The 26,463-nt window shown below is 37.2% G+C and overlaps 2 protein-coding genes across 3 annotated transcripts; one reads left to right on the top strand and one right to left on the bottom strand.

The window, feature by feature from the left end:
* On the top strand, window positions 1-8,059 carry mtx3 (metaxin 3). Of its 2 annotated transcripts, XM_063018074.1 has the most exons (9): window positions 2-210; window positions 980-1,049; window positions 1,997-2,073; window positions 2,171-2,263; window positions 2,356-2,538; window positions 2,973-3,049; window positions 4,540-4,697; window positions 5,076-5,164; window positions 6,214-8,059. In XM_063018074.1, exons 1-9 carry the CDS (start codon window positions 130-132, stop codon window positions 6,319-6,321), a joined length of 936 nt encoding a protein of 311 aa, XP_062874144.1. In that variant the 5' UTR covers window positions 2-129; the 3' UTR covers window positions 6,322-8,059. The 2 variants fall into 2 exon arrangements, with proteins under 2 accessions (XP_062874146.1, XP_062874144.1); XM_063018076.1 differs by lacking the exon at window positions 5,076-5,164 and having other exon boundaries at window positions 1-210; window positions 6,214-6,296.
* A 4,976-nt stretch (window positions 8,060-13,035) lies between these two features.
* Window positions 13,036-26,391, bottom strand: cmya5 (cardiomyopathy associated 5). The gene is made up of 13 exons (XM_063018308.1): window positions 26,222-26,391; window positions 19,600-23,188; window positions 18,500-18,595; window positions 18,179-18,412; window positions 17,455-17,477; window positions 16,314-16,435; window positions 16,000-16,134; window positions 15,634-15,780; window positions 15,253-15,400; window positions 14,379-14,512; window positions 13,701-13,815; window positions 13,421-13,597; window positions 13,036-13,301 (listed from the first exon to the last, which is right to left on the bottom strand). The coding sequence occupies exons 1-13, from the start codon at window positions 26,329-26,331 to the stop codon at window positions 13,061-13,063; spliced, it is 5,271 nt and encodes a 1,756-aa protein (XP_062874378.1). The 5' UTR covers window positions 26,332-26,391; the 3' UTR covers window positions 13,036-13,060.
* Between the last annotated feature and the right edge of the window lie 72 nt (window positions 26,392-26,463).

Below are 26,463 nucleotides of genomic sequence, written 5' to 3'. Positions count from 1 at the left end.
ATAACTGTTTTCTGTATTTGTTAGCATGTACATGCTGTCTAAACTCTTCTAAAGTTGAGGTTTGTAGATGGACACTGAAAGGAGGTGGGTTCCTCTAGCGTCTGTCTTTAGTGTTCCGGGGAAAGAAACATGGCGGCACCCATGGAGCTGCTTTGCTGGGGAGGCGATTGGGATTTACCGTCGGTCCACACAGAATCTTTAATTGTTCTGGTAATTTACTTTATATATTTTCAATCTGTATTAGTGAACAATCTGTTAAACAATGTCACTTTGATTCCATTCTTAAGGACTTCAGCGTACCGAGTAGCCTGCTAACACTAAGGCTGTGTTCCAAATCGCATACTAGCTTACTAAACAGTATGTAAACATAAGTGAACGTTCACTGCTTTTACGTTCACTACGACTAGTGCTTGGTTATTGGATTTGAGACGCTTCCGACAATCACCTTGTTATCATCCTTTACAAATGAGAAGTCTTTGTTTGTGTTATTCTAAAAGAGTGACCTGGTATGTAATAATTAGGATGCTAATGTGATGTTTTATAAGCACTTATCTTATTCTATTGAAAATGTCTGATCAGATTTCTGTGTTAGTAAAACAACATGATTTGCACAGCGCATCTTTCACCTGCTCCAGGTTCAGATTATCAATACCTGCTTAAACTGCTGAAAGGTAAAATCATTTATTAAAGCCTTAATTATTATGTAGTGTTTAGTCTCCTGCAAGTAGAAGTGTTGGCTGATGACTAGAATGTGCCAAGGTAGTGAAGCTTTCTTTTGTGTTTTTTTTAAATAATTTATAAATGTTTGATGCACTGTTGCTATGAACAGTTTTTCCTTACACTGTCTGGATACATTTTAAAATATGGAAGTACCTCAGTTGGCTGATTTCATTACAAAAAAACATTGAAGGTGCATTGCAAATAAGGTGACACTTAAAAATGTTGTATTAGAATCTGTTCTATTAATGCTTATGTGCAGGCATATTCAAAATTTTCTGGTGCCAAACTTGAAGTCAAGCCAGTGGACTGGACATGGAGGACTATCACAGGTAAATTGTTAATATGCTGGTCGACCTGTCACGATTTATTATATTAATAGTAATAGTAAAGTAATATTGCAGTTTAACATAATCCTAATGAACTGTTGATATTTAGTGTAGTCATAATGTAGCCCCTCTTAAATGACAGGGTACTTTATTGATCCAGTATGGACTTCTTTGTAAAACTATAAAAGTAAGTTGTAGATGACATGTGAAATGCCTTTTCACTGCAATATGTGATCTCTTTGAACCTATTTTATGTATTTCTTTCTTTTTGTAATGGAACTGAGAGAATTAAAATGAAGAATAGCAAATAGGCTTGCTGTCTAAACTCTGTTAGCCTATAAGATGTTTGGACTTTTTTAAATCAGGAATATTTATATGAATTATGAAATTGACTATGGTATTAGAGTCAATACTGGCCCATCATGTTGGACTGATATCCAATATTGCAAAAGAAATGCTACCTATTAAAATTTAACTCACATGAGAGAGCTCATTTGTATGATCCTATGAACCAAACTGTAAAAGTTATAAAGTTTGTGTTTGTTATTAGAATCCAGTACAAATTGGACAGTGGACACCCCTCATAATTATAAAGTTCAGGTGTTTCAAGAGCACCTATCACTAGCAGGTGTATAGAATCAGTTATCTCTATTAAATGGTGTTTCCAACTGTATCACAACAGTTTGGGGTAGGTCTTTTCCTCTTTCAATTTGACTGTGGCTAAAGGAATGTGCCTAAAGGAAGGCCCTTAAAAAAGGTTTGACAGGTTGGTTGTGGAAGAAGTTTTCTGAAGTTTACATACACTTCTGAAGTTGTATGATGTGGGTTTTTTTATTACCTAACATCAAGCAGTACTGGAATGTAATCGGAGCATGGAGGCAGCATAAAGAAAATCAGATGTCTGACACAACTGTGTGTGTAAACTTGTTTTCTTTTCTACAACTCCACAGCCACTGTTCCACAGTTACACTGTGATGGAGCTTCGGTTACAGAACCTACACAGATTCTAAACTTTCTTAGAAAAAACGTACGTAGCAACTGTAATGTTTTAAAATATGTCATGTCAAGGCTGGAATTTTGATTGTGGTCAGCCAACACTCAGTTGTCATTGGTTTTCTAAACAGAAGTTCAATGCAGATTTTGAGCTGTCCGCCAAGCAGGGGGCCGACACCATGGCCTACATCGCTCTACTGGAGGAAAAGCTGCGGCCGGCCTTGGTTGGTACATCTGCAGTGCGTTATAATATGAATTATTAGCATTATATTTACATTTACTGTTGTTTGTAAACTTCGCCAGTTTGTGTTTACAGCTTCACACGTTCTGGGTGGACGCAGAAAACTACACCAGTCTGACGAGGCCTTGGTTTGCGTCGCACTCTCCGTTCCCTCTCAATTTCTTTGTGCCGGGCCGTCAAGCCAGTTTGGCACTGTCCAGGATCCTCCTGACCAAAGCTGATGCACCACTGCATTCCATCACGGAGGTGGAAGGAAAGGTACGTAGAATATGAAAGGTACATAGAACACGAAAGACAATTGTGTCTGTCTCAACTCCAATCCATTACATGGCTAAACACTTACACTTTCACTTACGTCTAAGAGCGATTTAAGAGTAGCTAGTACACCTACCTTCTGCATTTTTAAGAGGTTGGAAGCAATTAAATCAGAAAAAAGTGCAAATCAAGGGTTAAACTGGCAGTGTTGAACATTTTCCCGGGGTCTGAGCTCTGTGGTTTTAGAGAAGCCAGTGGAAAAGAGTTTATCACCCACAGGACTGCAGCTACAGCTGCTGTAAGCATTGTTCTCAGTGCCAACTTAAATAATACATTTAAAACCTGCTGGTGTTTACAAAGAATACAAATAAATCGATCCAGTAATAACTTTATTTTATTGGTTAGTTAATTTTCTGCAATGTTGTTCTGTTTTTTAGATCTACAATGAAGCCAAAGAGTGTCTGAATCTCCTCTCTCATAGACTGGGAAGCTCCCAATTCTTCTTTGGAAACATGTGAGTTCAGATGGGATTAGTCATTCTTATTTAACACACAGCTCTGCTCTAGAATTGGAAATGTGGTCACAATGCTAAAGCAGAAATTATGGATCAAAATTACAGTTGGCTTAAATATGAGCTGTTGTTAAGGGTTCAGTCTTGGCAACAGAAGCTTGCAGAGCACTGACTACTTTTAAGCCTGTGTGCTTGATCAGAAGTGGCTTGGGAAGCAGCCTGGATCATTTATTTAGAACATTTTGTCCTCAAAATTTCCAAATCTACAGTTAAAACAACAATTTATGGTTACGAACTTGAATGAGGACCCAAGTTTGTTTTGCCATCATGTACAGTGCAGAGAATGGTGAGAGAGGCAAAATAACTTCAAGGATAAGTGTTGGGCACCTTGGGACCAAATCTTTAAAACTATGCCATCTCCATGCCAACAGGTTACTTGCCAATAAAAAGCCTTGACTGTAATCTAACCACAAAGGTAAATGCCCGGAGTTTGCCAAGTGCTACTTGGTAACTTGGACTTTGATGGTCAGATAAAATTATAATTAAGCATTTTGGCAAAAAAACACTCAAGGTTGGTTTGGTGTTAGAAGGAGGATGAATGATACACTGAATAGAACCTGACTCTCACTGTTAAGTACAGTGGTGGATCAGTGATATTGTGGGAGCGTTTTACTAAAAACCTTGTTAGAATACATAGTATGTAAACCTTGTGGACTAAAAAAGGGTTTATATTGAATCCTCCAGCAGTACAATAGTCCAAAACTCAAAGTAAGGCTTCTGTCAACCTGTGGGGTGAGCTAAAGAGGACAGAGCACAACAAAGGGACCTAAGACCCTGGACGATCCCCACGGTCAAGCATAGTGTTGGGTCAGTGATAGAAACAATGGTAGCTCAGTGGTTAAGGTACTGGACTTGTGATTAGAAGGTCGCTGGTTCAAAGCCCACCACCACCACTGTTGGACTCCTGAGCAAGGTTCTTAACCCTCACTTGCAGACCTAAAAGTGTCTGCTAAATGTAAAAAATGATCTTGTGTTGATGTTGTTGTTGTTCTGCTGTAGGAACTGGCAATCTTGACTGTTTGACTGGCATTCATGAATTGAAAAAGAAATATGAAGACACTTGGAGGAGGAATTTCATACCTTCTGTGGTGAAATTGAACCTTGGTGATATTTGGACGGTCCAGCAAAACAAGCACAAAACAAGTCAACCAAAGCTTGGTTAAGGAATCAGACCTGGAATGTCTTGGACTGGCCTTTTCAGTCTTACCATCATTGTTCTGAAAAAGAAGCCGTTAGATCTAATCCTAAAAAGTGTACTCTATACTCAGTGGTATATAATGTCATATTTTATTTATTAGCTTCGTCTCAAGACAAAGATGAATAATGAATGATGAATTATGTTCTGTCCAAGTATTGATTTCTAAAATGACAGTGCCTCATTATACAGTAGTTTGCTACTCTGATACGTTATGGTTGTATTCTATCTGCTTTAGGCCTACCAGTTTGGATGCCTTTGTCTTTGGCTACATAGCTCCACTCTACAAAGCCAGTCTACCCAGTGCGCAGCTCCAGCAGCACTTGAAACAGCTGCATAACCTCTGCCAGTTCTGCAGTACCATCCTCAAAAACTACTTCACAGAGGCTGCTTCAGGTATGATAACATGCTTTCTTGCTTTGACTTCTTGACCTTCTGAAGCTTTTATACTCTGACTAACACTGCTGTGATTATTTCTATGTTTAGATTAAAGGGTCACTTGTGCTCTGGAATAAAAATGTCCAAAACTTCTTGACCATATTCTTTTAATTCCATCACTTGTTCTAACAATCCTGAAATTCTTCCTGAATCCTGATCCGTTCAGTTTGTTTTAACGCTGGAAAAAATTATCCATGGCTTATAAAAACGCTGTAGTCTCATCACAGAGCTCTGTTTTGGAATTGTTTGTACTGACATTTCTTCCATGTGAAGTGCACATTCTTTTAAAAAATCAGCTCCTTTTGTCTTCTCTTGCTGTCTCCGTCCTCTCGCTAGGCTCTCCTGCTGTTAGCCAGGACGCAGTAGATGCAAACCTGCAGAAACTGACGCAGCTTGTTAACAAAGAGTCCAACCTTATCGAAAAGGTCCTGCTTAAATCTGCTTGTATTTGCTTCTGGTATTAATTAGTGCTTAGCAGCAGTACATGGCTGTATTTACACTATTTAAATGTACCTAAAGGAATATTACAGCATTGTTCAGCCAACCACCGTCTGTAGTGAATCAGAGCCGTATTATCACATCCAAAAAAAAAATCACACTAAAATTTCTGCTCACAAATAAAAACATGGCAGATTTCTTTATGTAAATAGCTAACATCCTATGATTCTATGGTTGTATAAAATAATTACTTTACAGTATGTTGTCAGTTTAACCAGCTTCACAAAATGGTTACATGCAATTGTTTCCAGGTTGGTCATTACTAGGTAGTATTACATCACGTTTTCAACTGCACCGCTAAAAACCCTTACGTAATTGGCTTGGATAAAAAAAAAAATACTGCTCAGGCTTCATCCCTTCCTCAGATCAGAAGAAAGAAAAGTGGCTCGGTGGGTAGCACTGTCACCTTACAGCAAGAAGGTCCTGGGTTCGACTCCCAGTGGAGCGGTCTGGGTCCTTTCTGTGTGGAGCTTGCATGTTCTCCCCGTGTTTGTGTGGGTTTCCCCCAGGAGCTCTGGTTTCCTCCCACAGTCCAAAGACATGCAAGTGAGGTGAATTGGAGATACAAAATTGTCCATGACTGTGTTTGACATTAAAGACTTGAAATGATGAACCTCGTGTAACCAGTAATTACCTGTCCTATCATGAATTTAAGTGTGTAAAACATGATGTTAAAAACCTAATAAATAAAGGATTACATCATGAGTATGTTCTCAGCCATTAGCATATGATCATCTTATTTTATTGTAAACATATTTTGGATAAATGACAAATGTTTATTGAATGGTTTTAGATTACCATTATTTATACTTTTAAGTTGCCTGAATGCTACAGATCTAGTAAACAGAAATTAGGTTAAAAATGCTGTCATATTCCTTCATGTATTTCCACAAGTACATCCTACTTGCATGTTGTTCTAATTGCATTACCACAGACAGCAGTCTGGCAGAACCTAACCGCTTGTTGTTTTTGACAGATGGATGATAATTTGCGTAGTAGCCCTCAGCACAGACCCAGCAGAGCCCAAAGACCTGAACCCAAACCTTCATCCCTGCTTACTGACAGGAACTCAACCCCCGCCTGAAAACCTCATCCAGTTTATTTACGCTCATGTTATCTGAGCGACACCTAAATACTTTCTACACAGGAGAATCACTACAGCAGCAGCAGCAATAAGCTTGCTAAATTATAAAGTTCAAAGTGAGAACACAGTTTGCTTTTGTTACAGTAGAGATATGAAAGAGATATGAAGACACTAAATGGTCTTATAAAGAGCTGCATATACAGAGGTAAGAACACATTCATAAGCTTAGGAAACAGTAAAGATCAAAGAAATATTAAGGCTTATTTCATGCATATACTGAGGGCAATTTTAAAATGAGCATGTTTATTTTTGTAGCTTGCTGTCTATATTCTTAAGTATAATAATTTATAATATAATGAATATGCTAATTGCACATGGGACACTGCTGCTTTTTAATGATGTATTATTTTCATTTATAAAATAGATTTAAATGTTATTTGGCTTGTAGAAGTCTGTTGTCCTGTTTGTTGTAAATGTTCTAAATTACAAACAGCAAAACTGTCACTGATGCATCATAATTTCAGCTTCCGTATAAGAGTTAAATTGTGCTGGCTACATCCGGCATTATTAAATCAGAGAAAAAAAACACAGTTAAACACACTGGTGCACGTAAAACATGATATAAGATTTAGATAAGATTTTTTCATCACTTAAAAAACTGTGATAAAATATTAAGTCTTTCTCACTAAGTATAAACCAGTGCATGTGTCAAACAATTAAACCAAACTAGTTAGTACTCCGCTGTGTGTTTATTTAGTCAAGAGTGCATTTGTGAAGTCAGGCACTGATGGACCAGAGTTCCAGTTCACCCCAAAGGTATTCAGTTGGTTTGACATCAGGGCGTTGTCTCATGCACATTAAACCCTGTCTTTGTGGACATCACTTTGTGCACAGGGACCAACTTTACCAGTATGCAAACACATTATTTATTTGACACTCAACTGATTTCATACACATTACCAATGAGTGTAGCTAAATACCTAAACTCAATAATGAGAGGTTTCCACATACTTTTGGTCATTTAGTGTATGTTTAAAAAAACAAAGGATTCAGAAACCACAATTTATTAACATTAGTAATTGGTTGCAAAGCTCTTGTTAGTAATTATTGCTGTAAGACATAATCAATAAAGAATTATAGCTTAGCTTTTTGAAGCATTGTTGATTAGTTTTGACACATTGCTCTTATAGATTATTTACCAAGGTTACGAGAGTCATTGTCATGGATGCAAGATTAAAGAGACATTGTGTGTACATTTGAAATGAATACATGCACTGGTTGTATATTCAGTAACAAAAATGAAACTAGTTAATTACATTTTAAATGATCACTATTAATAAACGGAGGCTTGGGTTGTACAGTGGTTTATTGCATTAGCCCACCATTGCTGAGATACGGGTTCGAATCTCAGCAGGTGACATTGGCCAGCTGGGTGCCTACAATGAGAGGGGGTGGCTGAACCCCCGCAATGGATTGGCACCCTGTCTGAGATATTATTTCTTTGCGTTTGTGTTTCCATGAGAACTGGACCCACTGCGACAATGACCAGGAAAACAGCAGTGGTTAAATTTTAACATAATTTTAATTAACATTGTCAAATACCTCCTACAACTCAGTTAGAACGGTTAGAATGTTTTTACATTATCATTTCATTTGCCTTTTTTTAAATGTGTTCATATATGACTGATGTGGATTGTTGATTGTTGCTGAATGTTAATTAAATTGTATCTTTTTTTAAGTCTCTTGTTTTGTCACTGTTCTAAAAAAGCTCTTGAACATGTGGTCAAACGAATGTTTTAAAATAAAATGTATAATTCTTGACTCTGAAATTCGTTTTAAGCTGACTTCATTAGTAATCAACAACACAGTGGTTAATCTCATCATCAAACCACACATTGTTTTCCACAGTAATTTGTTAGATGAGAATTGGCTCTGTGATGCTGCTTTTTGATTATATGATCGTCTTGGTGGGAATTGGTTTCCACTGTCTCGCCCTCTGTTATGATCAGCCATGCCAGTCTAAACAGAACAGGGAGGAAACCTTGCAGATGTTGGCAAACGATTGTCCATTCCCAATTTTTGTGTATTTTTTCCTCCCTGGTAAATATTTTTCCTTTTTAGTTCTTTACCAGAAATGAGACCCAGACTGGCAGGTGAGGAAAGGCTCCTGGGGCAGTGAACTGATTCTATGGTAATAAACTTTGTATATTTTTTAAACAATGTTTTATAGACAGACCAAGATTTAGTCCAGTATGCTCCTCAAAACACATGCTGATCATCTGTGGTGTAATAGCGAATTAAGGACACAATAGCATTTCTGTGTCTTTTCACTATCTGTTGTTATAGTAAATAGTTTTTATAGCTTAAACCCTGTGTTTAAACAATAAGCCAAATTAAGGTCATTACATTTTAATGTGTTAGCCTACCATGTCACATTTTAAAGTTAAATGTTACACAGTGGCTAATAAAGCAGCTTCTAATGTGCAAGCCTGAAAAACCGCTTGCAGATTAGTTAAAGTTTATGTTATTAGTAACTAGGAAACATTTTTGGACAAAAAACCCCAGTAGTGATGCTTAGATGTCCTGCTCTTGTCATCCCCATTTTTTCAATCCAGCTGTGATCAGAGCTCATGAGCTGGATGGAACTGGAGATTATAGATACACTGATACACAATGCATACTGTAACAGTAGAGTAATATACAAACATTCAAAACAAAGAGACTTTAAAGTCATGTAAATCTGTTTGACCTGTGGCAATGTATTTGTAAAGACAATGAAATGGGGATCATTCCAAGGGCCAAAAATCGACAAAAGAAACTACAAAATGAGAAAAGTGGCCCAAAAGTCCTGCTGAAACGAATATATATGACTTTTAGACACGTACAACAAGTCAACTACATAACTACAAAATACATATACAGAAATACCAATAATACCAATGTTATAACAAATGTATATTGTTTAAAAGAAGAGTTTGTTTTAAAAAGAATACAAAACAAATATGAATCCACAAAAATCCACTGTAAAGAACAGATATAAATTAAATTTGTTGGACGTGGATCTGTGGGACTGTTTAGTATTAGTAAATCCATAGGATCATCTCAAATGTAACCACTGTTAAAACAGAAACTAAAAACAGGCATATCCACACATCTTCATAAACAACTAAACAAATGTTTAAAACTGTAGAGTTCATAGTTCAACACATCAAATTATATTAAAAAAACTTAAATGAATTCTGCATTAACATCAAATGAATTCAACATGGGCGACAGTATTTCTGTTCACTCAGTGGCATTTAAAATTACCACCTTCAGTCATCCAGTTTATTAGGTACACCAACTGTGTACAGCAGACACACACTGCCAGGGGAAATGTATGTCCCTGCATAGTCTAGTCATAGTACTGATGTAAACCCATCTGTCATCAGAGCTTTACATTTTTATTTCTATTTTTTTGTCTTCATTTACAAAATGGCTGTCTAATTAAAATATTATGGTTTCTAGACAAATTATTTCAATTTTCAAGCTGTGACAATCCTTTATGTGATAAAACGGGCTGAATCCTGTATTAGCAAACCAATCATATTACAGATATACTTGGTAAATAAAGTAAATAAATGCAAAAAAAGTGAATTACACAGTACACAGGAGGAATTGGAAAATAAATTATCTTTTCCTAAGCACGAAAAAGCAAAGGAAAAAGAAATGAGTAATAAGTTGAAGAACAGCATGGGCCTAACTGGCTCTGAGCTACAGCAGCATCTGCTGGTCAAACATTCACTGGGCTGTTTTACACATAATAACTAGTCTTGAATGGAGTATGTTCTCAAAACCAACTTAACTTCATAACTAAACACCATAAGAAAAGCAAAGAGGAGTAAAAAATACTCCATAATAACTGATTTGTAATATTATTTAAATCAACTTCAAATCGTGAATTTTGTAACTGAGCTATGCTACTACAGTAAACTCAATTATTAAACTGCTTTTAATCTAACACTTTATTCTGCTAATTATTAGATCTTGCATTATATATTACCTCTGGCTATAAAATTATTAATATACATTTATCATTATAATATTTACAGAACCAAAAACCTATCAAATTAAAAATTAAAATCTCTTTACATTAAATATTGAGTAAATCTGTGCACAAAAATATACGTAAATCTGAGCCTAAACTTTGATATTGCTCTGCAAGCCACAGTAAAATCTGATTGCTAAAACCACTTCAAGAGGTCTGTGATAGAACTTACATAAACATTTGTAGATATTGGGACATTTTGTTAAATGCAATTTTTAAAAATCTGTCATTTATTGAAACTCTAACTGACTTATTTAACAAAAATAAAAAAAATGTTTTTCCTGATGAAATGAAATTTTGTAACTATAAACAAATTTACAGTTTGATGCCTGCATCACACTCAAAAAAGCTGGGACAGAGGCACATTTACCACCATGCTGCATCACCTGTCCTATTAATGATACTTCTTAATCATTTAGGAACTGAGAAAACTAATTGTTGCAGTTTGTGGAATTTTTACACATACTTGCTTAAAACAAAACTTTAGCTGCTCAACAGTCTGCGTTCTGATTCTAGTCTTCAAGATATGCCATAATTTGATCTGGACTGCATGCTGGTCAGTCAAGCACATGCCACTGTGTGGCATTATCTGGCTGAAATAACCATGGTACCTTCTGGTAAAAGACTATGCCTTAATGGCAACATATGTCTAAAATCCCAATGAACACCTCCACGTCAGTGGTACCTTCACACACGCACTGATGCACCACAATACCGTGACACATGTTGGCTTTTGCATCTTTCACCGACAACAGTGATTTTCCCCAGATTCCCTTTATCTTTTAACAATATTTTGTATGGTAGATGGTAAAAAAAAAAAACTAAATTATATGCAATACTAGACAAATGTTCTTCTTAAACTGACATTTCTCTTAAAAAGTGGTGAGCCATGACCCATCTTTGCTTGCAAAGGCTGAGACCTGTAACCAATTCACCTGCAAATTGTGTCCCAACTTTTTTTTGAGTGTGTTGCAAGTATTACATTTTTGTTTATATTTAAAAATACAATTAAGTTGGTCAGCCAAAACATAAAAAACATCTCTTCATAAGTTTGTCAATTAAATAGAAGTTCAAGGGAATTAAAAAACGTTTATAAACGTTTACATACATCTGTCATGTCAAGGTACATTTCTTCATTATGTCTTAACTAACAGCCACTTTCATCCAGCTAACTGGAGATGATAACATCTTTCACACATGCAGGTTTTTTTATCAGGACATCCTCTGCTAATTTACCTGGTGAGGGCTACGTGTGAACACATTCTAACTTACTGTCCATGAAGTAGTAAAACCAGGTCGGTTTATATTGATAGGTAAAAATGGCAAATAATAATTCAACATCAAATCCACAACATGATAAAATGTGCAAACCGTTAAGTGGTCTAAATACTTTCTGAATTCACTGTATGTGTGAACTCAACTGTTTAAAATATGTTTTTTAAATTTTTTTGTTTTGTTTATGCATTTTCTCCCCTTTTTCTCCATTTTTTTTTAGCACATCCAATTGCCCGATTGCGTCATGCTTTCTCTTCACCAATGCCCCGCTCTGATTGAGGAGAACGAAGCTAACCCACGCCCCCTCTGACACGTGGGCAGCATGTCGTATGCATCTTGTCACCTACACTTTGACGTGTGCAATGCGGGTCAGCACTGTGTACGGAGACACACCCCGAGAGCACTCTTTTCCCATCTTTGTGCAGGCGCCATCAATCACCCAGCAGAGGTCGTAATTGCATTAGTTATGAGAGAGAGACCCTATCCGGCTTAATCCCACCCATATCTGAGCAACAGGCCAATCGTTGTTCACGTGGCCGCTCAGTCCAGCTGGCAGGCAGAGCTGAGACTTGATACGATGTATTCGAGACCCCAGCTCTGGTTCCAGCGTGTGTTTTTACCGCTGCTCCACCTGAGCGGCCTTCGTTTAAAATATGTTTTAATGTGTCTGTGAAACTGTGTTAGGCCAACAAACAGGCTTTGGCTGGTCAGTTCAAACCGACAAGTTTGAGGTCAAACAGTGTAAAAGTCAGTGTGGCACCAAAAAGCATGTTACCATTTAGATTATTATTGGCATATTACATCAGTTCTTTTGCCATTGTTGTTTTGTAAAAACATGTAAAAGCGTTTAAAAAGCCATTTAAAGATTCTCAGTCATCTGCACGGCTCATAGCTTAAATGTGTTTGAGTGGAAAACATGTGACAAGAACCGGGACATGAATCCTATACTTCATGCAATAGCCTTTGCCACAGAGAAAATCCCATCAGAATAAAAAAGGCTAACGTTAAACACTGACTAGATTTCCTATGATACATCCATGTTGTTTCTGGATGTGTATAATATTTATGTTGGCTTTAACCTACCTTTAAAACAGCCTCTTTACAATATTAGTCTCATTATATCTCTGTTTTATAAATTACAATTTGAACACAGCCACTGCCATTTAAATTTCACAACATGCGTATCCGTTAACCTGTTACATTACTTTGTTAAAGCTGCATGTGAACAATAAAAGAATTAAATATGAATAATAAATGTAATACAGAAATTACCCAAATTATTAGCGTAAAAGGGGATTTAGGAAATGCATTTGGGTAAAATCTTATCAGAATATAACCCAGATACCTGATTCGGGTCAAAATGTGCACTACCAGTGCTTACCATTCTGGAACCTCTGTAGTCATCTTAAGCTTCAGGTTGCCAGGTCTCTCCAGGGCAAACACTGGAGAGCAGGGCTGATTAAAGGCGTGATGAAAGGAGCCCAGACACTGTCCATTCTGGGCATTAAAGAAAACCAGACGGCCCTGTGTAAAGTCCAGAAGAGTGCCAATGCGAGCAGGAACATCCGTCACAAAGATGTCTGATTCCACATTGTCGTGGAGCAGCTCAAACCTACAACTGTCATGAAGAGGAACAAGAAATACAAGACAAAAGAATGATATGATCTCAGTGACACAACAGTGGTACAATGTATTAAATGAAAGCTACAGAAGTATGAGTGTTCTATAGAAGATAACCTGATTGATGTTGGCACACAGTGTAAACACCAAGAGGCGTTGTTGTCACCAACTGTGCTTTCTTGTGGTGCTGTCTGATAAGCAATGCCGATGCGGTAAGCTTTACACGCAGCCACCACTGTCTCCCAGTAGTGATATCCGACACAGGGCAAAAGCTCTCCCATTACTGCAGGACTTCTGCATAAAATTCATTTAAAATAGTAGTTAAGCTACTCAGAATTATACACAAGTAATATTACCAGTACAGTAGTTATTATTCAAATATAGTTAAAAATCTTACTCCATATGTGCTGATATCTCATTGTAGGTTTCCACAGGATACAGCACTGAGTTTTTGTCATTCGAAACCTGAAGCATCCTGTTTGCAGTTTCACTCAGCAAGTGGAATCTCGTACCTAAACAATACAAAACAGAATGAAGTTCACTGCTGATACTGTTTGGACAGAATCCTGTAAAAAGCTTATGATCTATGGCCGTCCTTTGGTTTAAGCTGGCAGCAAGGCTTCTATAACCAAAATTACCACTCTTTACAACCATGATAAGCAAAAAAAAAAAAAAAACTTAACACACATGTTGACCCTTGAGGCGGATAGGCTTGCAGCAGGAGAAGACCCTTCTGTCTGCTAAGAACAGGAGTCCAAAGTTTCCTAATCTGATACCTTTTGATTTTTATTGTGATTTCTATGCAGATGAATGGGTCAGGATTTAGCATGAATCCATGGACCCAATCAGCCCTGTGTAAACAGTTCAGACTGGTGATGCTTGTGGCCTGCATCTTGTCACACACTGGGGTTGCAATCATGTTAATATGGCTTTAAATCCCATAGCAACTTTCCCATCACATATAAGAGTCCATGCAACAATGTTCTTCCAGTGTAAGTATGGTGTACCTAATAAAAAGAATGCTGTATATGTTTATATAAAATTATATTAAGACTGTGCTGTTTTTGAATCTGACCTCTGGTAGAGATAAGAGCTGCCTCACTCTGCTCGCTGGATCCTTCAGCATTTACTGATTTGATGTAAAAGAGGAAGTTCTCATTGGGCTGGAGGAGGACTGTGTGCTCATTGGATTTTATTCCAGACACAGACCTGTAAGGAAAGAGCTTTAATTCAACTTAATCATATTATTTAGCCTCCTAAGTGTTTAAGGTGTTTGGGGGAATAATGATGGGTAATAATAGCTATCTATGAAGTGAGTTTGAGAATAAAACCTCATTAGATTTAGAAGGTTTGAGTCAGACAAAACAGAAAGGGAAGATTGCCTAAAAGTCTGCATGAAATGTTATTTAAATTTTTACTGGGCAATATGTAACCAAGTGTACAATTACTCAAGGAGTAACAATACATTGTTTCATAATGAAAAACCATTGATAAATTAGTACTGTCTGGGTTTGTTTTTTTGCATGAGATTATAAGATTAATTAACTAAACCTAAAAAATAAACACATGTTCTGTGAAGCTTGTTAATATGTTTTCTTTGGTTCACTAGAAAAAGCCAAGTGGTAGGGAGATAGTCTTAGCTTCATTGCCCCTGTATAAATTAGGCCTCTGCTGTCTGGTCAAGGCACCCAAACTAGTTGTTGTGTATTGGCAAAGTTCATGCCATGTCTCTCCACCTCGCATAGTCTCAGCTCTGCTCAGCCAGTGTGGGGTTGTACAGAGATTTGCATTAGGAGAATTGACAATTAGATTGGGGAAAATATGGGCAAAATGCACAGTTTAAAAAAATGGATTGTAAATCAAACTGAATCAATGTTTATAGAACTGTATTAGAGCTATTCAAAAAAAAAATTTCCCAATTTCTCAGTTGTGCATGGGTATGGGAATACCTGAGGCCTTCTCCCTCCATGGCGTACTGGCGACAGTACTCTAAAGTAAAGCTTTCTGCAGCACTGGCCTCAGCCAAGTTCCAGCGGATGGTAGCAGAATCCCACAATACAGTGCATGCTTCTGGGTTAATCACTGGAACAGATGGGGCTGTCAAAAGACACATGGAGTATATTAAGAAATAGTACAGGCACCTTAGCATCACACCAATAAATAGCTTATGAGTCAAATTTATTACACTGTAAATGTGTGCACAGATTAATCACACTTCAAATGTGCAACGTGAAATTGAATTTGGCCTAATGTTAAAAACACTTTTCTGATAATCAGCCAGTTCAAACATAATTTTATGGACAGCCTGAATTCTCTTACATTTCACCAACCTGTTCTGAAAGTCACTTTTTCACTGGGAAGGCTGCAACCAGTGTAATTTAATGCCATCACCCAGACCTTATAACATTTATCAGGCTCCAGTTCTTCCAGATTACAGAAACTCTCCTTCACTGTCACTCTGTACTCCTCTGCAATGGCTAAAGACATACAAAATGACATACAAAACTCTGCTTAAGCAAATGTAAATGTTTATTAGTAAAAAAAAAAAAACTATTTGATGTTAGGCACTATTATAAAAAGTTTCTGCTTTTTTATATATTAAATACAACAACTTCACATTTTAACTATGAATTTTGGATCACAGTAACTTATTTTTTTCTTGAGCCAGCTCTAACCAAAAAGCTCAACCCTATTACCTCCTTGAGGTTCCTCCATGCAGTAGACCTGAAAACAATCAATGATGTCTCCTTCATTGACTGTCCAGTACACTGTGACAGAGGTACTTGTGGCAGAATTAGGTTCCTGTGTCAGAAGATGGGGCTGCTGAGGCACTATAAAAAGCAGACATAAAAAACATTAAACATATTTTAATTTGTTTGCAAAAAAAAGTTTGCAAAAAAAAGTTTGCAAGGTAGCGTTACATTTATATTTTAGATCTAAAATGACCATTTACCAGATCTCACCTAGGGCTCTACAAACAAAAGGACCAACTCTTCCACTAAGGACATACCTGGAATAACCTGACGATTTTTCTTCCCATTCCCTGTGGTGCCCTTAGCATAATCTTCAAACACAAGTAGACCTCGAGGGCCAAGCTCTAGTGACATGGTGGATTCTAATGCTGTTTTTAACCTTCAGACATGTAAAATAGAAAAAAAAAACATAATGCATAGTGGCCTTTCTGGGTACAGGCATCTCAGCATCAGCACCACAACACTGTATTTACATGCATAATAAACCAAACCAAATTCATTAACTAAATCTGTCTACAGCATTAGTAGCACATGTGCATTTACCAGAGGTAATGACTGACATGACTGATGATTTTCCTGAACTAAAAATCCAAATATTATAAAGCTCACTTAGAATTATAGTTATAGAAACTGTAGCTGATATGACCATTTAATGTTTATGCAAAACATACTTTTAAAATGCCCTATGTACCATTCAACTATGATAAAAAAGTGTTCAAAAAAGTTCAGTGGTTAAAAACTACTAGTGAAAAGTCAAAGATTCAAGCCCAGGAATATACTAGGTCTTCAGCAAGGTACTTAATCCTCAGTTGCTTGGATCACCTTGTACCTGCAAATAATAGCATCAGTCAAATAAATAAATGTAAATATTTGACTGTTGGTTCAATCTTTGTCACCAAGCTGTCAATCGAACAACTTCCTCTTAACTTCTCAATTCAACTGTTAGTTGCTCCAGCATCTGCCTTACTTTTGGATTCTCCAGCTACATTGACATTAGCTAAATTCAATGTGAATCAGTATATTTCCTATGTGTTCTTCCAATGCTGTTGCACTTATATGGCTGCATATTTTTATGGTTTAAATCTATGCTAAGTTTAAGTAAACAGGTTTTTTGTTTGCTTCTCACTACAGAAAAATGTGTTAAATTGTTGCTTGTGTTAATTGCTCATATGATACAGATACAGTTGATAGACATTGGGTAAAAACAGTGGGGTATCAAAAACTAGCAATCAGTCAGGCATTTTAAAAGATCAACAGCAAAGATCTCAGGAAACACTTTATCTCAGTCACAGCAAACATTTTCATTTGTAATGTGTTATAACTGAAATATGCAGAATCTAATGTTAAGCAGTTTAGTAAGCTCTAAGCTCTATTGTTTGCAACACACCCTTTGGTTACCTTATATCAATGTCTTTGTATGACTGGGAATATAAGAAGAAGAGACAGTTGATTAAATACATCTTAGTGATTTATTACTAACATTGCATAAAACCTTAAACAGTCTTGTTGATAAAAAATGCTGAAATACACACACCCAAACACCCACCCACTCACACACACACACACACACACACACACACACACACACACACACACACACACACACACACACACACACACAGGGATAACATGTAAAAATCTAAACTAAAGGCAAGGTTTGAAACCAGACTCCCAGTATTCATGTGGAACCCACTGTGCACTGTGCAGCCCATATCTTACACCAAAAAGAAAGTGGCATAGGTGGGTAAGGAGATTATTTTTAAAAATATATTTTAAAAAATAATAACTTAGCATGACATCTTAAAAATAGGTAGGGGCTTTACAATTTCACTGCTTCATGACAGCTACTTCCAGCATAATAAGGCACCATGGTGCAAAGCACACGTCTCAAACTGGATCCATGAATGTCGCAATGACTTCAGTGTCCTTCAATCTGAATCCAGCTGAGCACCTTTGTTGAAGTGCACCTAATTATGCAGCAATTATGTGGTGATGTGTGGTGTTTTCAGGGTTTTGTGGAATTTATGCCACAAAGTATTTCTTCTCTTGTAAGAAGGGGTCCCAGTATGCGTTTGGTGTTTCTAATAAAGTGACAGGTAACTATTTAAAAAGTCCCACTTACAGACACAAGCATTAAGTCATCTGTCTCTTCCATGTCCTTTCCTGTGTTCTCTAATGTCTCTTTAGCTGAGTCAACATTCTCTTGGAAAGACACAATTTGGTCATACAGCTGCTCAAGCTTGGTCTTCTTTTCCTCCTCCATAGTCAGGGACATCTCATTATACCTGTCCATCACAAGCTGCAGCATCTCCTCGTTCTGCTCATCCATTGCTTTTTCACAGTCCTTGCATTGCTCCTGTGTGGCAAATAAAAAGTGAATTTTATATTTCTTACCTTCGTTAAAATATTGATCGTTACATGTAAATACAAAAGCTGTGTGTACCTCCACAGAGTTATAGGCCAGCTCAAGTTCTGATACCATGTCTTCAAATGTTTCTGATCTCTCTTGTAAATCTGATATCCAGTTACTTAGCTGATCCTGAAAAAAAGCATCATTAAACACTGCCAAATTAGTTTATTTAAACATAAAACGATCATTTTCTGTACATGTATCAGACCTAATCTTGAAGTAAATTAAAATAGCAAGAATGATTCACCACCTGCATCCATGTCCATCTAGGACAAATCTGGCTTCACCATATACTATTTCCTTTAATGCTGAAGTGCAGTACATATATTTACGTTTGAGAAGATAATCCTATAACCAATATTCCCTAACTAGGAGCTGTTTTTATTTATTTTCATTAAGAACTCGCCCTAATCTGATAAGGACTGTGTTGCTGTAAAGCCAGTGGGAAACAAGGAGCACAAGACACAAATACACCCTGAAAAGGGTGTCAATCAATCACAACTGCTCCTTTACCAACTCAGACCTAAGGGCAATCTGGATCTTTGGAAGGTGGGAAGAAACCGAAGTACTTGGAGATAAGGAGAACTTGCAAAACTCCAGATGTTTTACTTCATGTTTTTACAGATGTATATGTACAGCATGAAAACTGGTTGAGTAAAAATGCTCTAAATATTAGTTATATATGTTTACATGCTTTAAATACATACTACTGTATAAATTTTCTTAGTACGTAGTAATTTAGTTTATTCAAAAATAAGTTCTGATTTTGTCATTTGAATCTAGCTTAGTTTTTAGTTCGACATATTTTTTACATTGTTTTTTAACTTTAGTTGTAGTTCTGAGAACAAATGATAGCACTGATTTATTGCTGTTGAAGCCATTGTTTATTATCTTCAGTGTATTCATCAAAATCCAATGAATATCTTAGTTTAATCAATGTGAAAATATGATATGCATTTAAAAAATTGCTGCTAGTGACTTCATGATCAAAGTCTCCAGGTCAACTGCTGATACAGATCAGATATCAGGCTGCTGCCAGGAGATGATGCAATGATTTTCAGGGCCACAACATAACACTTATTAATTAAAAAGTGTGTGGATGTAAATTGGTAAATATGAGTGAAAAAAATTACCTTCATGTCCTCAAATGCTTTCTCCAAGGTTGACACTTTATGATTTTCATGTCCACCATTGCTTATTAATACTGGACACTGGCAGTCAACACAGAATGCATCCATAGGTTGAATTTCTCCATCTTCCTTGAACTGATCAAGCTCTGAAACTTGCGCACCATCCCATTCCTCAATGAACTCGTAGTCTGCTTCAGTCGTCAGCTCTGTAGATTGATCTTTGCCATGTTCCTGGCTTCTTACCTCTGTTTCTAGCTGTATTACATCTTGCTCAGAGACTATTTCAAATCCAAGATCCTCTGAAAGCTCTTTTTGTAAATCAAGCTCTGCTGCATCATGATCCAACCCTGAAAGGTCTTCTTGAGGGCTGAAACTTCTTAATGTTGACAAAAGGCCTCTACCCCTTTCGATCCTTTCATCTTCAATAAGGTTGTCATCTTCTCTAGTGGATTCCATTAGTTCTAAAGGTGAAACTCTCATTGTAGAGTCCTCTATTTCCACAGGAGGGGAAGGAGTTTTTGACTCGAGAGTTCTCCATATGTTTTCTTCTTGCGTATCCTTTAAAAGCACGTTTGCAGAGGTATTATTACTTTTTCCTTCTATACTGTCTACTGGCATTTTAAAGACTTCAACTGCAGCAACAGGGTATACATGCTCAGAGACTTTGCCAGCACTCTCCTTTTGATTGGCATTTTTTGCTTCCTTTCCTAACCCACTGTCTTCTTCTGTATGAGCCACCTCTTTAGGTACAGTTTGTGGCACAGTTACTTTAAACTTTACTGGGGGAATAATAGCCACCTTTTCACCACTGTTCTGTCCAATCTTATTATCACTCGGAGGCATATTCTCTTTCTGCCCAGAGTCTTTTTCCACTTTTCCTAGCTCATGACCTAGGTCTTTCTTCTCAGGTGTAAGGACCTGTGGAACTTCATTATTCAGACTTTCTACAGCTGAGGTTAATATATCTACTTTCTGTGTTGTAACACTTTGCACAGACGGAACCTTGCTCATCATTAGTGGCATCGCATGTAACTCACATTCTGTCTTTTCTATGGCTTCTGTACTAATAGGCTCCACTTCACTTACAGTTAGTCCTTCCAAAGCTTTCTGTTCACTTAAAGTTTCCAGTTGATTTTTAACTTCAAGGTCTGTCCCTTTTCTTTCTGTTATAGCCTGTTCTTTCACATCTAGCTCTGCAATTTTGTCAGTTACCTGCTCCTGATTCTCACATTCAGGTACAACTGTCTGACCTACAGCATCTCTCACATTTTTTTCCAAGCAAGCTGGTTTGTCCTGACTTCTGATAAGTTCAGATTTATTTTCTGGTAATGCTGCACTAACTTGTTTTTGACATTTAGGTTCAGAAATTATTTCTTTTTCACCTGGTGGCTTGGTCTCCTTGTTTTGTTCTGCTACAATTGCATATTCTTTTTCACCTACACATAGTTCTTGTTGAATGAGTTCTTGTGAACGTGCAATTTCTGTTTCTTCATCTTTGTTGGTCAGTGCTGGCATGTCTGTAACATCTTTCTTTTCTACTAAATCAGTTTTACGTTTTTCTTGTGTCTCAGTGTCAAGTTTTTGCCCTTTGTTTAACATTTCCTCATTGGAAATAACAATGTTCTCTTTCATTCTAGCTGTGCTTTCTAAGCCTGATTCTACTAAATCACTTTTATATTTTTCTTGTGTCTTAGTGTCAAGTTTTTGCCCTTTGTTTAACAGTTCCTCAGTAGAAATAATGTTTTCTTTCATTTTAGCTGTGCTTTCTAAGCCCTCATGCGTTTCCTTTAAGCTGTTCGGAATAGGTACACTACTTGTCATTTTAGTTTTGACATTTTGCTGTGATAGATCTGGGACACCAATTTCATTTTTCAGTTTACTAACTTGTACATCCTTACTGTCCACACATTTTAATTCATTTACTTCACTTTGCTTTCTATCCTCTATTAAAACAGACTTAGATGTTTCTTGATTTACTGGTTCGAACACCTCATCTATTTTTTTAGGAGGTTTATCATGTGAAACAATGTCTACAACTGCACAACCAGTCTTTGTACCACATTCATCTGAAACACGTTGAACTGTTTCACAGCCAGTTTTCTGTCCTTCACAACCTTCACCATCTTTTAAAGAATCTGGAGATTGGGTTTGGGCTTTTGTGTCACTCTGGCTCTCTAACTTGTCAACATTCTCTACTTCAGACTCGTTTTCTTCCGGAGCACGAATTAAACATCCAGTCATTTCAAATTTATTTTGTGGCCATATCACTCTACCACTATCTGGAATATCTACTTTTGGTACATCCTTAACCACTGGAGTGTCATCTTTCAAAATAAATTTTTCTAGGTAGCCATCTCCATCATCCGAATCGGAAAATCGTCTTTTAAACGACTTTTCTGAAACAACACTTTCTCTATCTGAGAAATCATCATCCTTTTTTCTGTCTCCAACAGCATCTTCATAAAGGTCTGAATAATGAAATGACATTGCTCTTGGTTCATCAAGTAGATCCTGATCTATAATCTTAGGTGGCCCAGAAGGAAGAAAAATAGGAGTAAGAATGTTTTCCTGACTGCCGAACAAAGTTGAACCACACACTTTGAGAGTTTTAGTGCTCCCACTTGTATGCTCCTCATCGTCTTTATGGTTACAGTGACGTTCCGGTTCTGCATCGCAACTTGTTCCATAAAACACTTCATCAAGATGATCACTGCTAGATTCAACCTCACTGACAACAACAAAGGAATCCACATCCACTGTGCCATTTACTTTTTGTTCGCCTTCAGGGACCTGTGGCTCTTCTTGCTGAATAGCTTCCATGACTTCAAGCTCCTCAGATTTATTACCTGGCACATGCTGATCTAGCAGTGTAAATTTCTCTAAATAGTCCACATCAGTTTCTTCTTTCTTGGGTTTCTCATCAGAAGGGGCCTGAGATAAGTCCATTTGACTCTCATCTTTTATTTCCTGAATTTCTATATTTATATCATCGTGGCTGCCGATAATAGCTGTGTTTTGCTTGCATTTTGTTTTGATCTTTGGGGTATCCTCCAAGTAGGTCAAATTGTCTGCCAGTTCAGAACTGTTCTCCTCGTCCACTGTAGGAAGTTTAGATGGTACTACAATATTAAGAATTTCAAAACCTTCAGAAATTAGGTTAAATAGATCTTGATCATTGTCCGATTTGCTTTCTGCTGACTGGCCATCTTCTGAATTTTCAGGTTGTATATTGGGCACGGATACTTCAATCATGGCAGGTCTTTCCTCTCCTATTGCAGCACCAGATAATCTGGAACCTGGTCTGCGAAACCTGTCACCAAACTTCCCTCTGCTGCTAGTTTTTTTCCTCCTCTTGATCTTGTCGTCATCCATAATGATAACTATGTTACCCTGTGTTCCTGAACCTTCCAGACTGTAGGTATCTGATGGGGAGCTGGCCTCTGATGCCCATGGGGTTGAACACCTGCTCGATGCAGTCTCCCACACAATTCCACTGTCCTCACTCTGTACCGTCACCATGGAGAAAGACGGGTCCACAATCAGGCACTGGAATTTGGGCTTTACACTTGGGTCTTGGACTACCTCCTTTAAACTGTTGAAATTATTTTAAAGGAATGAGGTTAGCAAGAGGGGCACACATGATGAACGACATCTATGACGTAAAGAGGTACATTTGAGAACATGGTGCGGCAACTTGAGAACATCTTGGGAGTCATGAATGCCTAACCAAAGTGGTTGGGTCACTGAGATTCGTAGCTCTACAAGTGCAACAGATATTTTGCTGGTTAAAAATATCATGCATTTGGTAAACTTCCTTTCTGTACTGAAAAAATACATGTAACGTATGAATTTTGGAATAGGTTATCAACAAATAAGAAATATATCTTTAAATGTAAAGGACATGTAAATTAGGTGTTGGGATATGAATCTGAAATGTAAATGAATTATACAAATACTTTTTTGTAACCAAATGAGGCCTAATTTGGCCTAAAACTTTTTCTTTGTACACAAATTTCAGTTTTTCATAAACTGATTGAAAGTTTTCTAATGAATATAAAAATGAATACAGCAAGATTATTACAATGGGACTGTAGAAATTCTCTAATGTCATTTATAGGGATGTAACGATACACTCCACCCACGACGTGATGCGATTCACGATACTGGGTTCACGATATGATTTTTCCCCGATTTTTTAATCTGAAATTGAAGACAAATTATGACAAAGTTTCCTTTTATTATTTATCTTAAAAAAATACAATAAAATACTGTATTTGTGCTTATCTTTTATTTATCTAAATAATGAATGCCCATTTATTTCTGCTGTAGGTACAAACTAGAGATGGATGAGTACCGATACTAGTATCGGGTATTAGCCCGATACCGCGCTCATTAACTCGTAGTCGTACTCGCAAACGAGGCTCCGATACTAAACATCCGATACCATGTACCTAGTGCACGTTACTGCGTTAACGCAGGGATTTTCAACCTGTGGGGCGCGAGTACTTGTCTGGGGGGGCGCGAGTGCCTGACCGGGGGCATTACGAGATTTTTTTACTTCTAAAACTAAAGCAATTCATTTTTCACCCACGGGAGACAGATTGAATTATTCTCACTAACCACGCTCACACGCACGTTTAATGTTATTTAGTTCCGTTTGAAAAAAAACAAAACTTCAAAATAGAGCTAACAGCGAAGATAACCGGTTACAAAAGCAGCGACCGCTGTTATAGGACGTGTTTGTGTTCAATACTCTGTTCACAGTGTCGATACAAGTGATTCAGGAGTCGACTCATTTTAAGCGCAGCGTAAGTTTCTTTTCTCAGTCATCTCCCCGTGTTTACTGTTATAATGAATGATGCGGTTGTAAATAAACACCAAATACTACAGAACATTTTGTGTGACTCGCTTACCTGATAAAGCTCAGGCTTAATTATACTAGTTATTACCACAGAGCGGGAGTCGACTCAGAGTCGTTTACGATTTACCGAGGTGAACCACGAATGGATGTGCTGATAGAATCGGCTCAGATGGGATCGGACTGTATTATCTTTTTAAAGTAAATATTTCAATCAGCAGAATCGCATCGCATGTATGATGTGCACAACGTTAATTACGTGCGTTTATTAATGAACGTTTACGTTAGCTTGTCAGAAGCTTTCTCAATGATGTCTGTTCCACTGCACTATTTTACACTAAAAACTACACTATTCCATAATGCTCCAGATTGCATCATTCTAAATAGGTATCGGCGAGTGCAAAAATACATGTACTTGTACTCGTACTCGGTTGGGAAAAAATGGTATCGATGCATCCCTAGTACAAACTATGCAAAACAATTTTGAATTAGGCCCAATTTGGCTGAAAAACCCCGAATTTGGCAACCAGGCGTATAGCGCCAATGACGTTAACCAGGCGCGGTGTATAGCACCAGTGCCCTCTGCTGTTTAAAGTGAATATCGATTCATTTTACATGTAAAATTGATATGAATCGGGTTATTAACTGTCTTGTGGTGAATCGTTACATCCCTAGTCATTTAACTATGTGGCGTGGCCTTCTAAATGCTAATTAGTGAGTTTTATGGACTCTACAAACAACTTTATAGCTACAAACAACTGTCCATAAGTACAAACTAAATGGAACAGTCAAGAAGAAAAAGAGGTGATGAGGCATTCCCTGAGATGATGAGCACCAGTGGCATCCAGAAGGTTTATTCTCTATAATTTGGATGTTTTAACATGACACCAACCAAAATTACAGACCAAACTATCTTTGGAATAGCAAAATTAGACTAACATTACATATTAAAAATGGACTTTGAAAAGTCCTTACATCAGCTTCAGCAAGAATATGTGAATTGTACTGAAAAGTACATTATGTATCGTTAAAATCAACAAATTTTGTTGAAACATTCTACCAGGTAAAAAGTCTAATCTGCTAAATTTTTGACCCAGCAGTTTTTGTACTACCTTTGATATCATGCATAAATTATAAAGGTAAAAAATGAATTACAATTATTTTGTCACAGGCTTTTAGTCACTGGTGTTTAGTTGGAAATCTAATTAATTTAAGATAAAAAACATCAGGGGTGGGGCACAGGTAGTGTGGGTTTCCACACAGCATCAGAGTCACCTCTGGCCACTGCCAGTGGCTTGTCAAAAGGTAAAAATGGGATGGACTATCATTTTGTGCAGAATGGTTACAAGATGCGTCAGAATTTGGCAACCGTATGAGATGGGTAAATGGAAATCTTACATTGGGGCAGCTTCAGACAGGGTTGCCAGATACTCAGTTTTCTCACCACAACATTGGCCTACCTCTAAACTTCTGATTTGCTCTGAGAATAAATAACCATATTTGAATTGGATTTCACTCAGCAACATGAAATCTACAGTCCTACATGTATTCTGAATTTGTTTTTATATCTTTTGAAGTCTTGTAAGGTAGTAATACAGTATACAGCAATGAATTCTTTTGAAGTGTCCTATTTATCTCTGTTAATACAAAATACAGTCGTTTTTTAAATAGTGTAATGTGTTTAGGAATATTTAAGACGGTATAACTTCTGAGGTATTGTGAGGACTCACAATATGACAGTATTTTGAGACACAAACACATGAATACCTGGTGTGTAGTTCCTCCACGTCCTCGTCGTCAATGTTTGCGGCTTCTGTCCCGTCGTCTTGAATCTCTGGCTCGTTCCGGTCACTTTCATCCTGCGTCTGGGGGTCCATTTTGTCCTTAATAACCGGTAAAACGTATTTAATAATAAATGTAAAGCCGTACAGCTCGGTGTTCAATCATCTCAAGAGAACTCACAGAGGTTACCTTACTCAGCGCGTGCTCGAAATAGAATAGCACATATT

This window comes from Trichomycterus rosablanca, chromosome 21 (genome assembly GCF_030014385.1).
Source record: "Trichomycterus rosablanca isolate fTriRos1 chromosome 21, fTriRos1.hap1, whole genome shotgun sequence".
Taxonomy (NCBI): domain Eukaryota; kingdom Metazoa; phylum Chordata; class Actinopteri; order Siluriformes; family Trichomycteridae; genus Trichomycterus; species Trichomycterus rosablanca.
This window is presented reverse-complemented; position numbering and strand designations above follow the sequence as displayed.

Bases quoted from the DNA above. Each gene is read 5' to 3' on its own strand.
- mtx3 (XM_063018074.1), top strand. From the start codon at position 130: ATGGCGGCACCCATGGAGCTGCTTTGCTGGGGAGGCGATTGGGATTTA. The intron at 3,050-4,539 runs GTGAGTTCAGAT...TATCTGCTTTAG, and splicing joins CAATTCTTCTTTGGAAACAT to GCCTACCAGTTTGGATGCCT. The intron at 5,165-6,213 runs GTCCTGCTTAAA...TGTTTTTGACAG, and splicing joins AGTCCAACCTTATCGAAAAG to ATGGATGATAATTTGCGTAG.
- cmya5 (XM_063018308.1), bottom strand. From the start codon at position 26,331: ATGGACCCCCAGACGCAGGATGAAAGTGACCGGAACGAGCCAGAGATT. The intron at 15,401-15,633 runs GTTGGTGAAATG...GTCTTTTGACAG, and splicing joins AAAAGTGACTTTCAGAACAG to CCCCATCTGTTCCAGTGATT. The intron at 13,598-13,700 runs GTAAGATTTTTA...AATTTTATGCAG, and splicing joins GAGATATCAGCACATATGGA to AAGTCCTGCAGTAATGGGAG.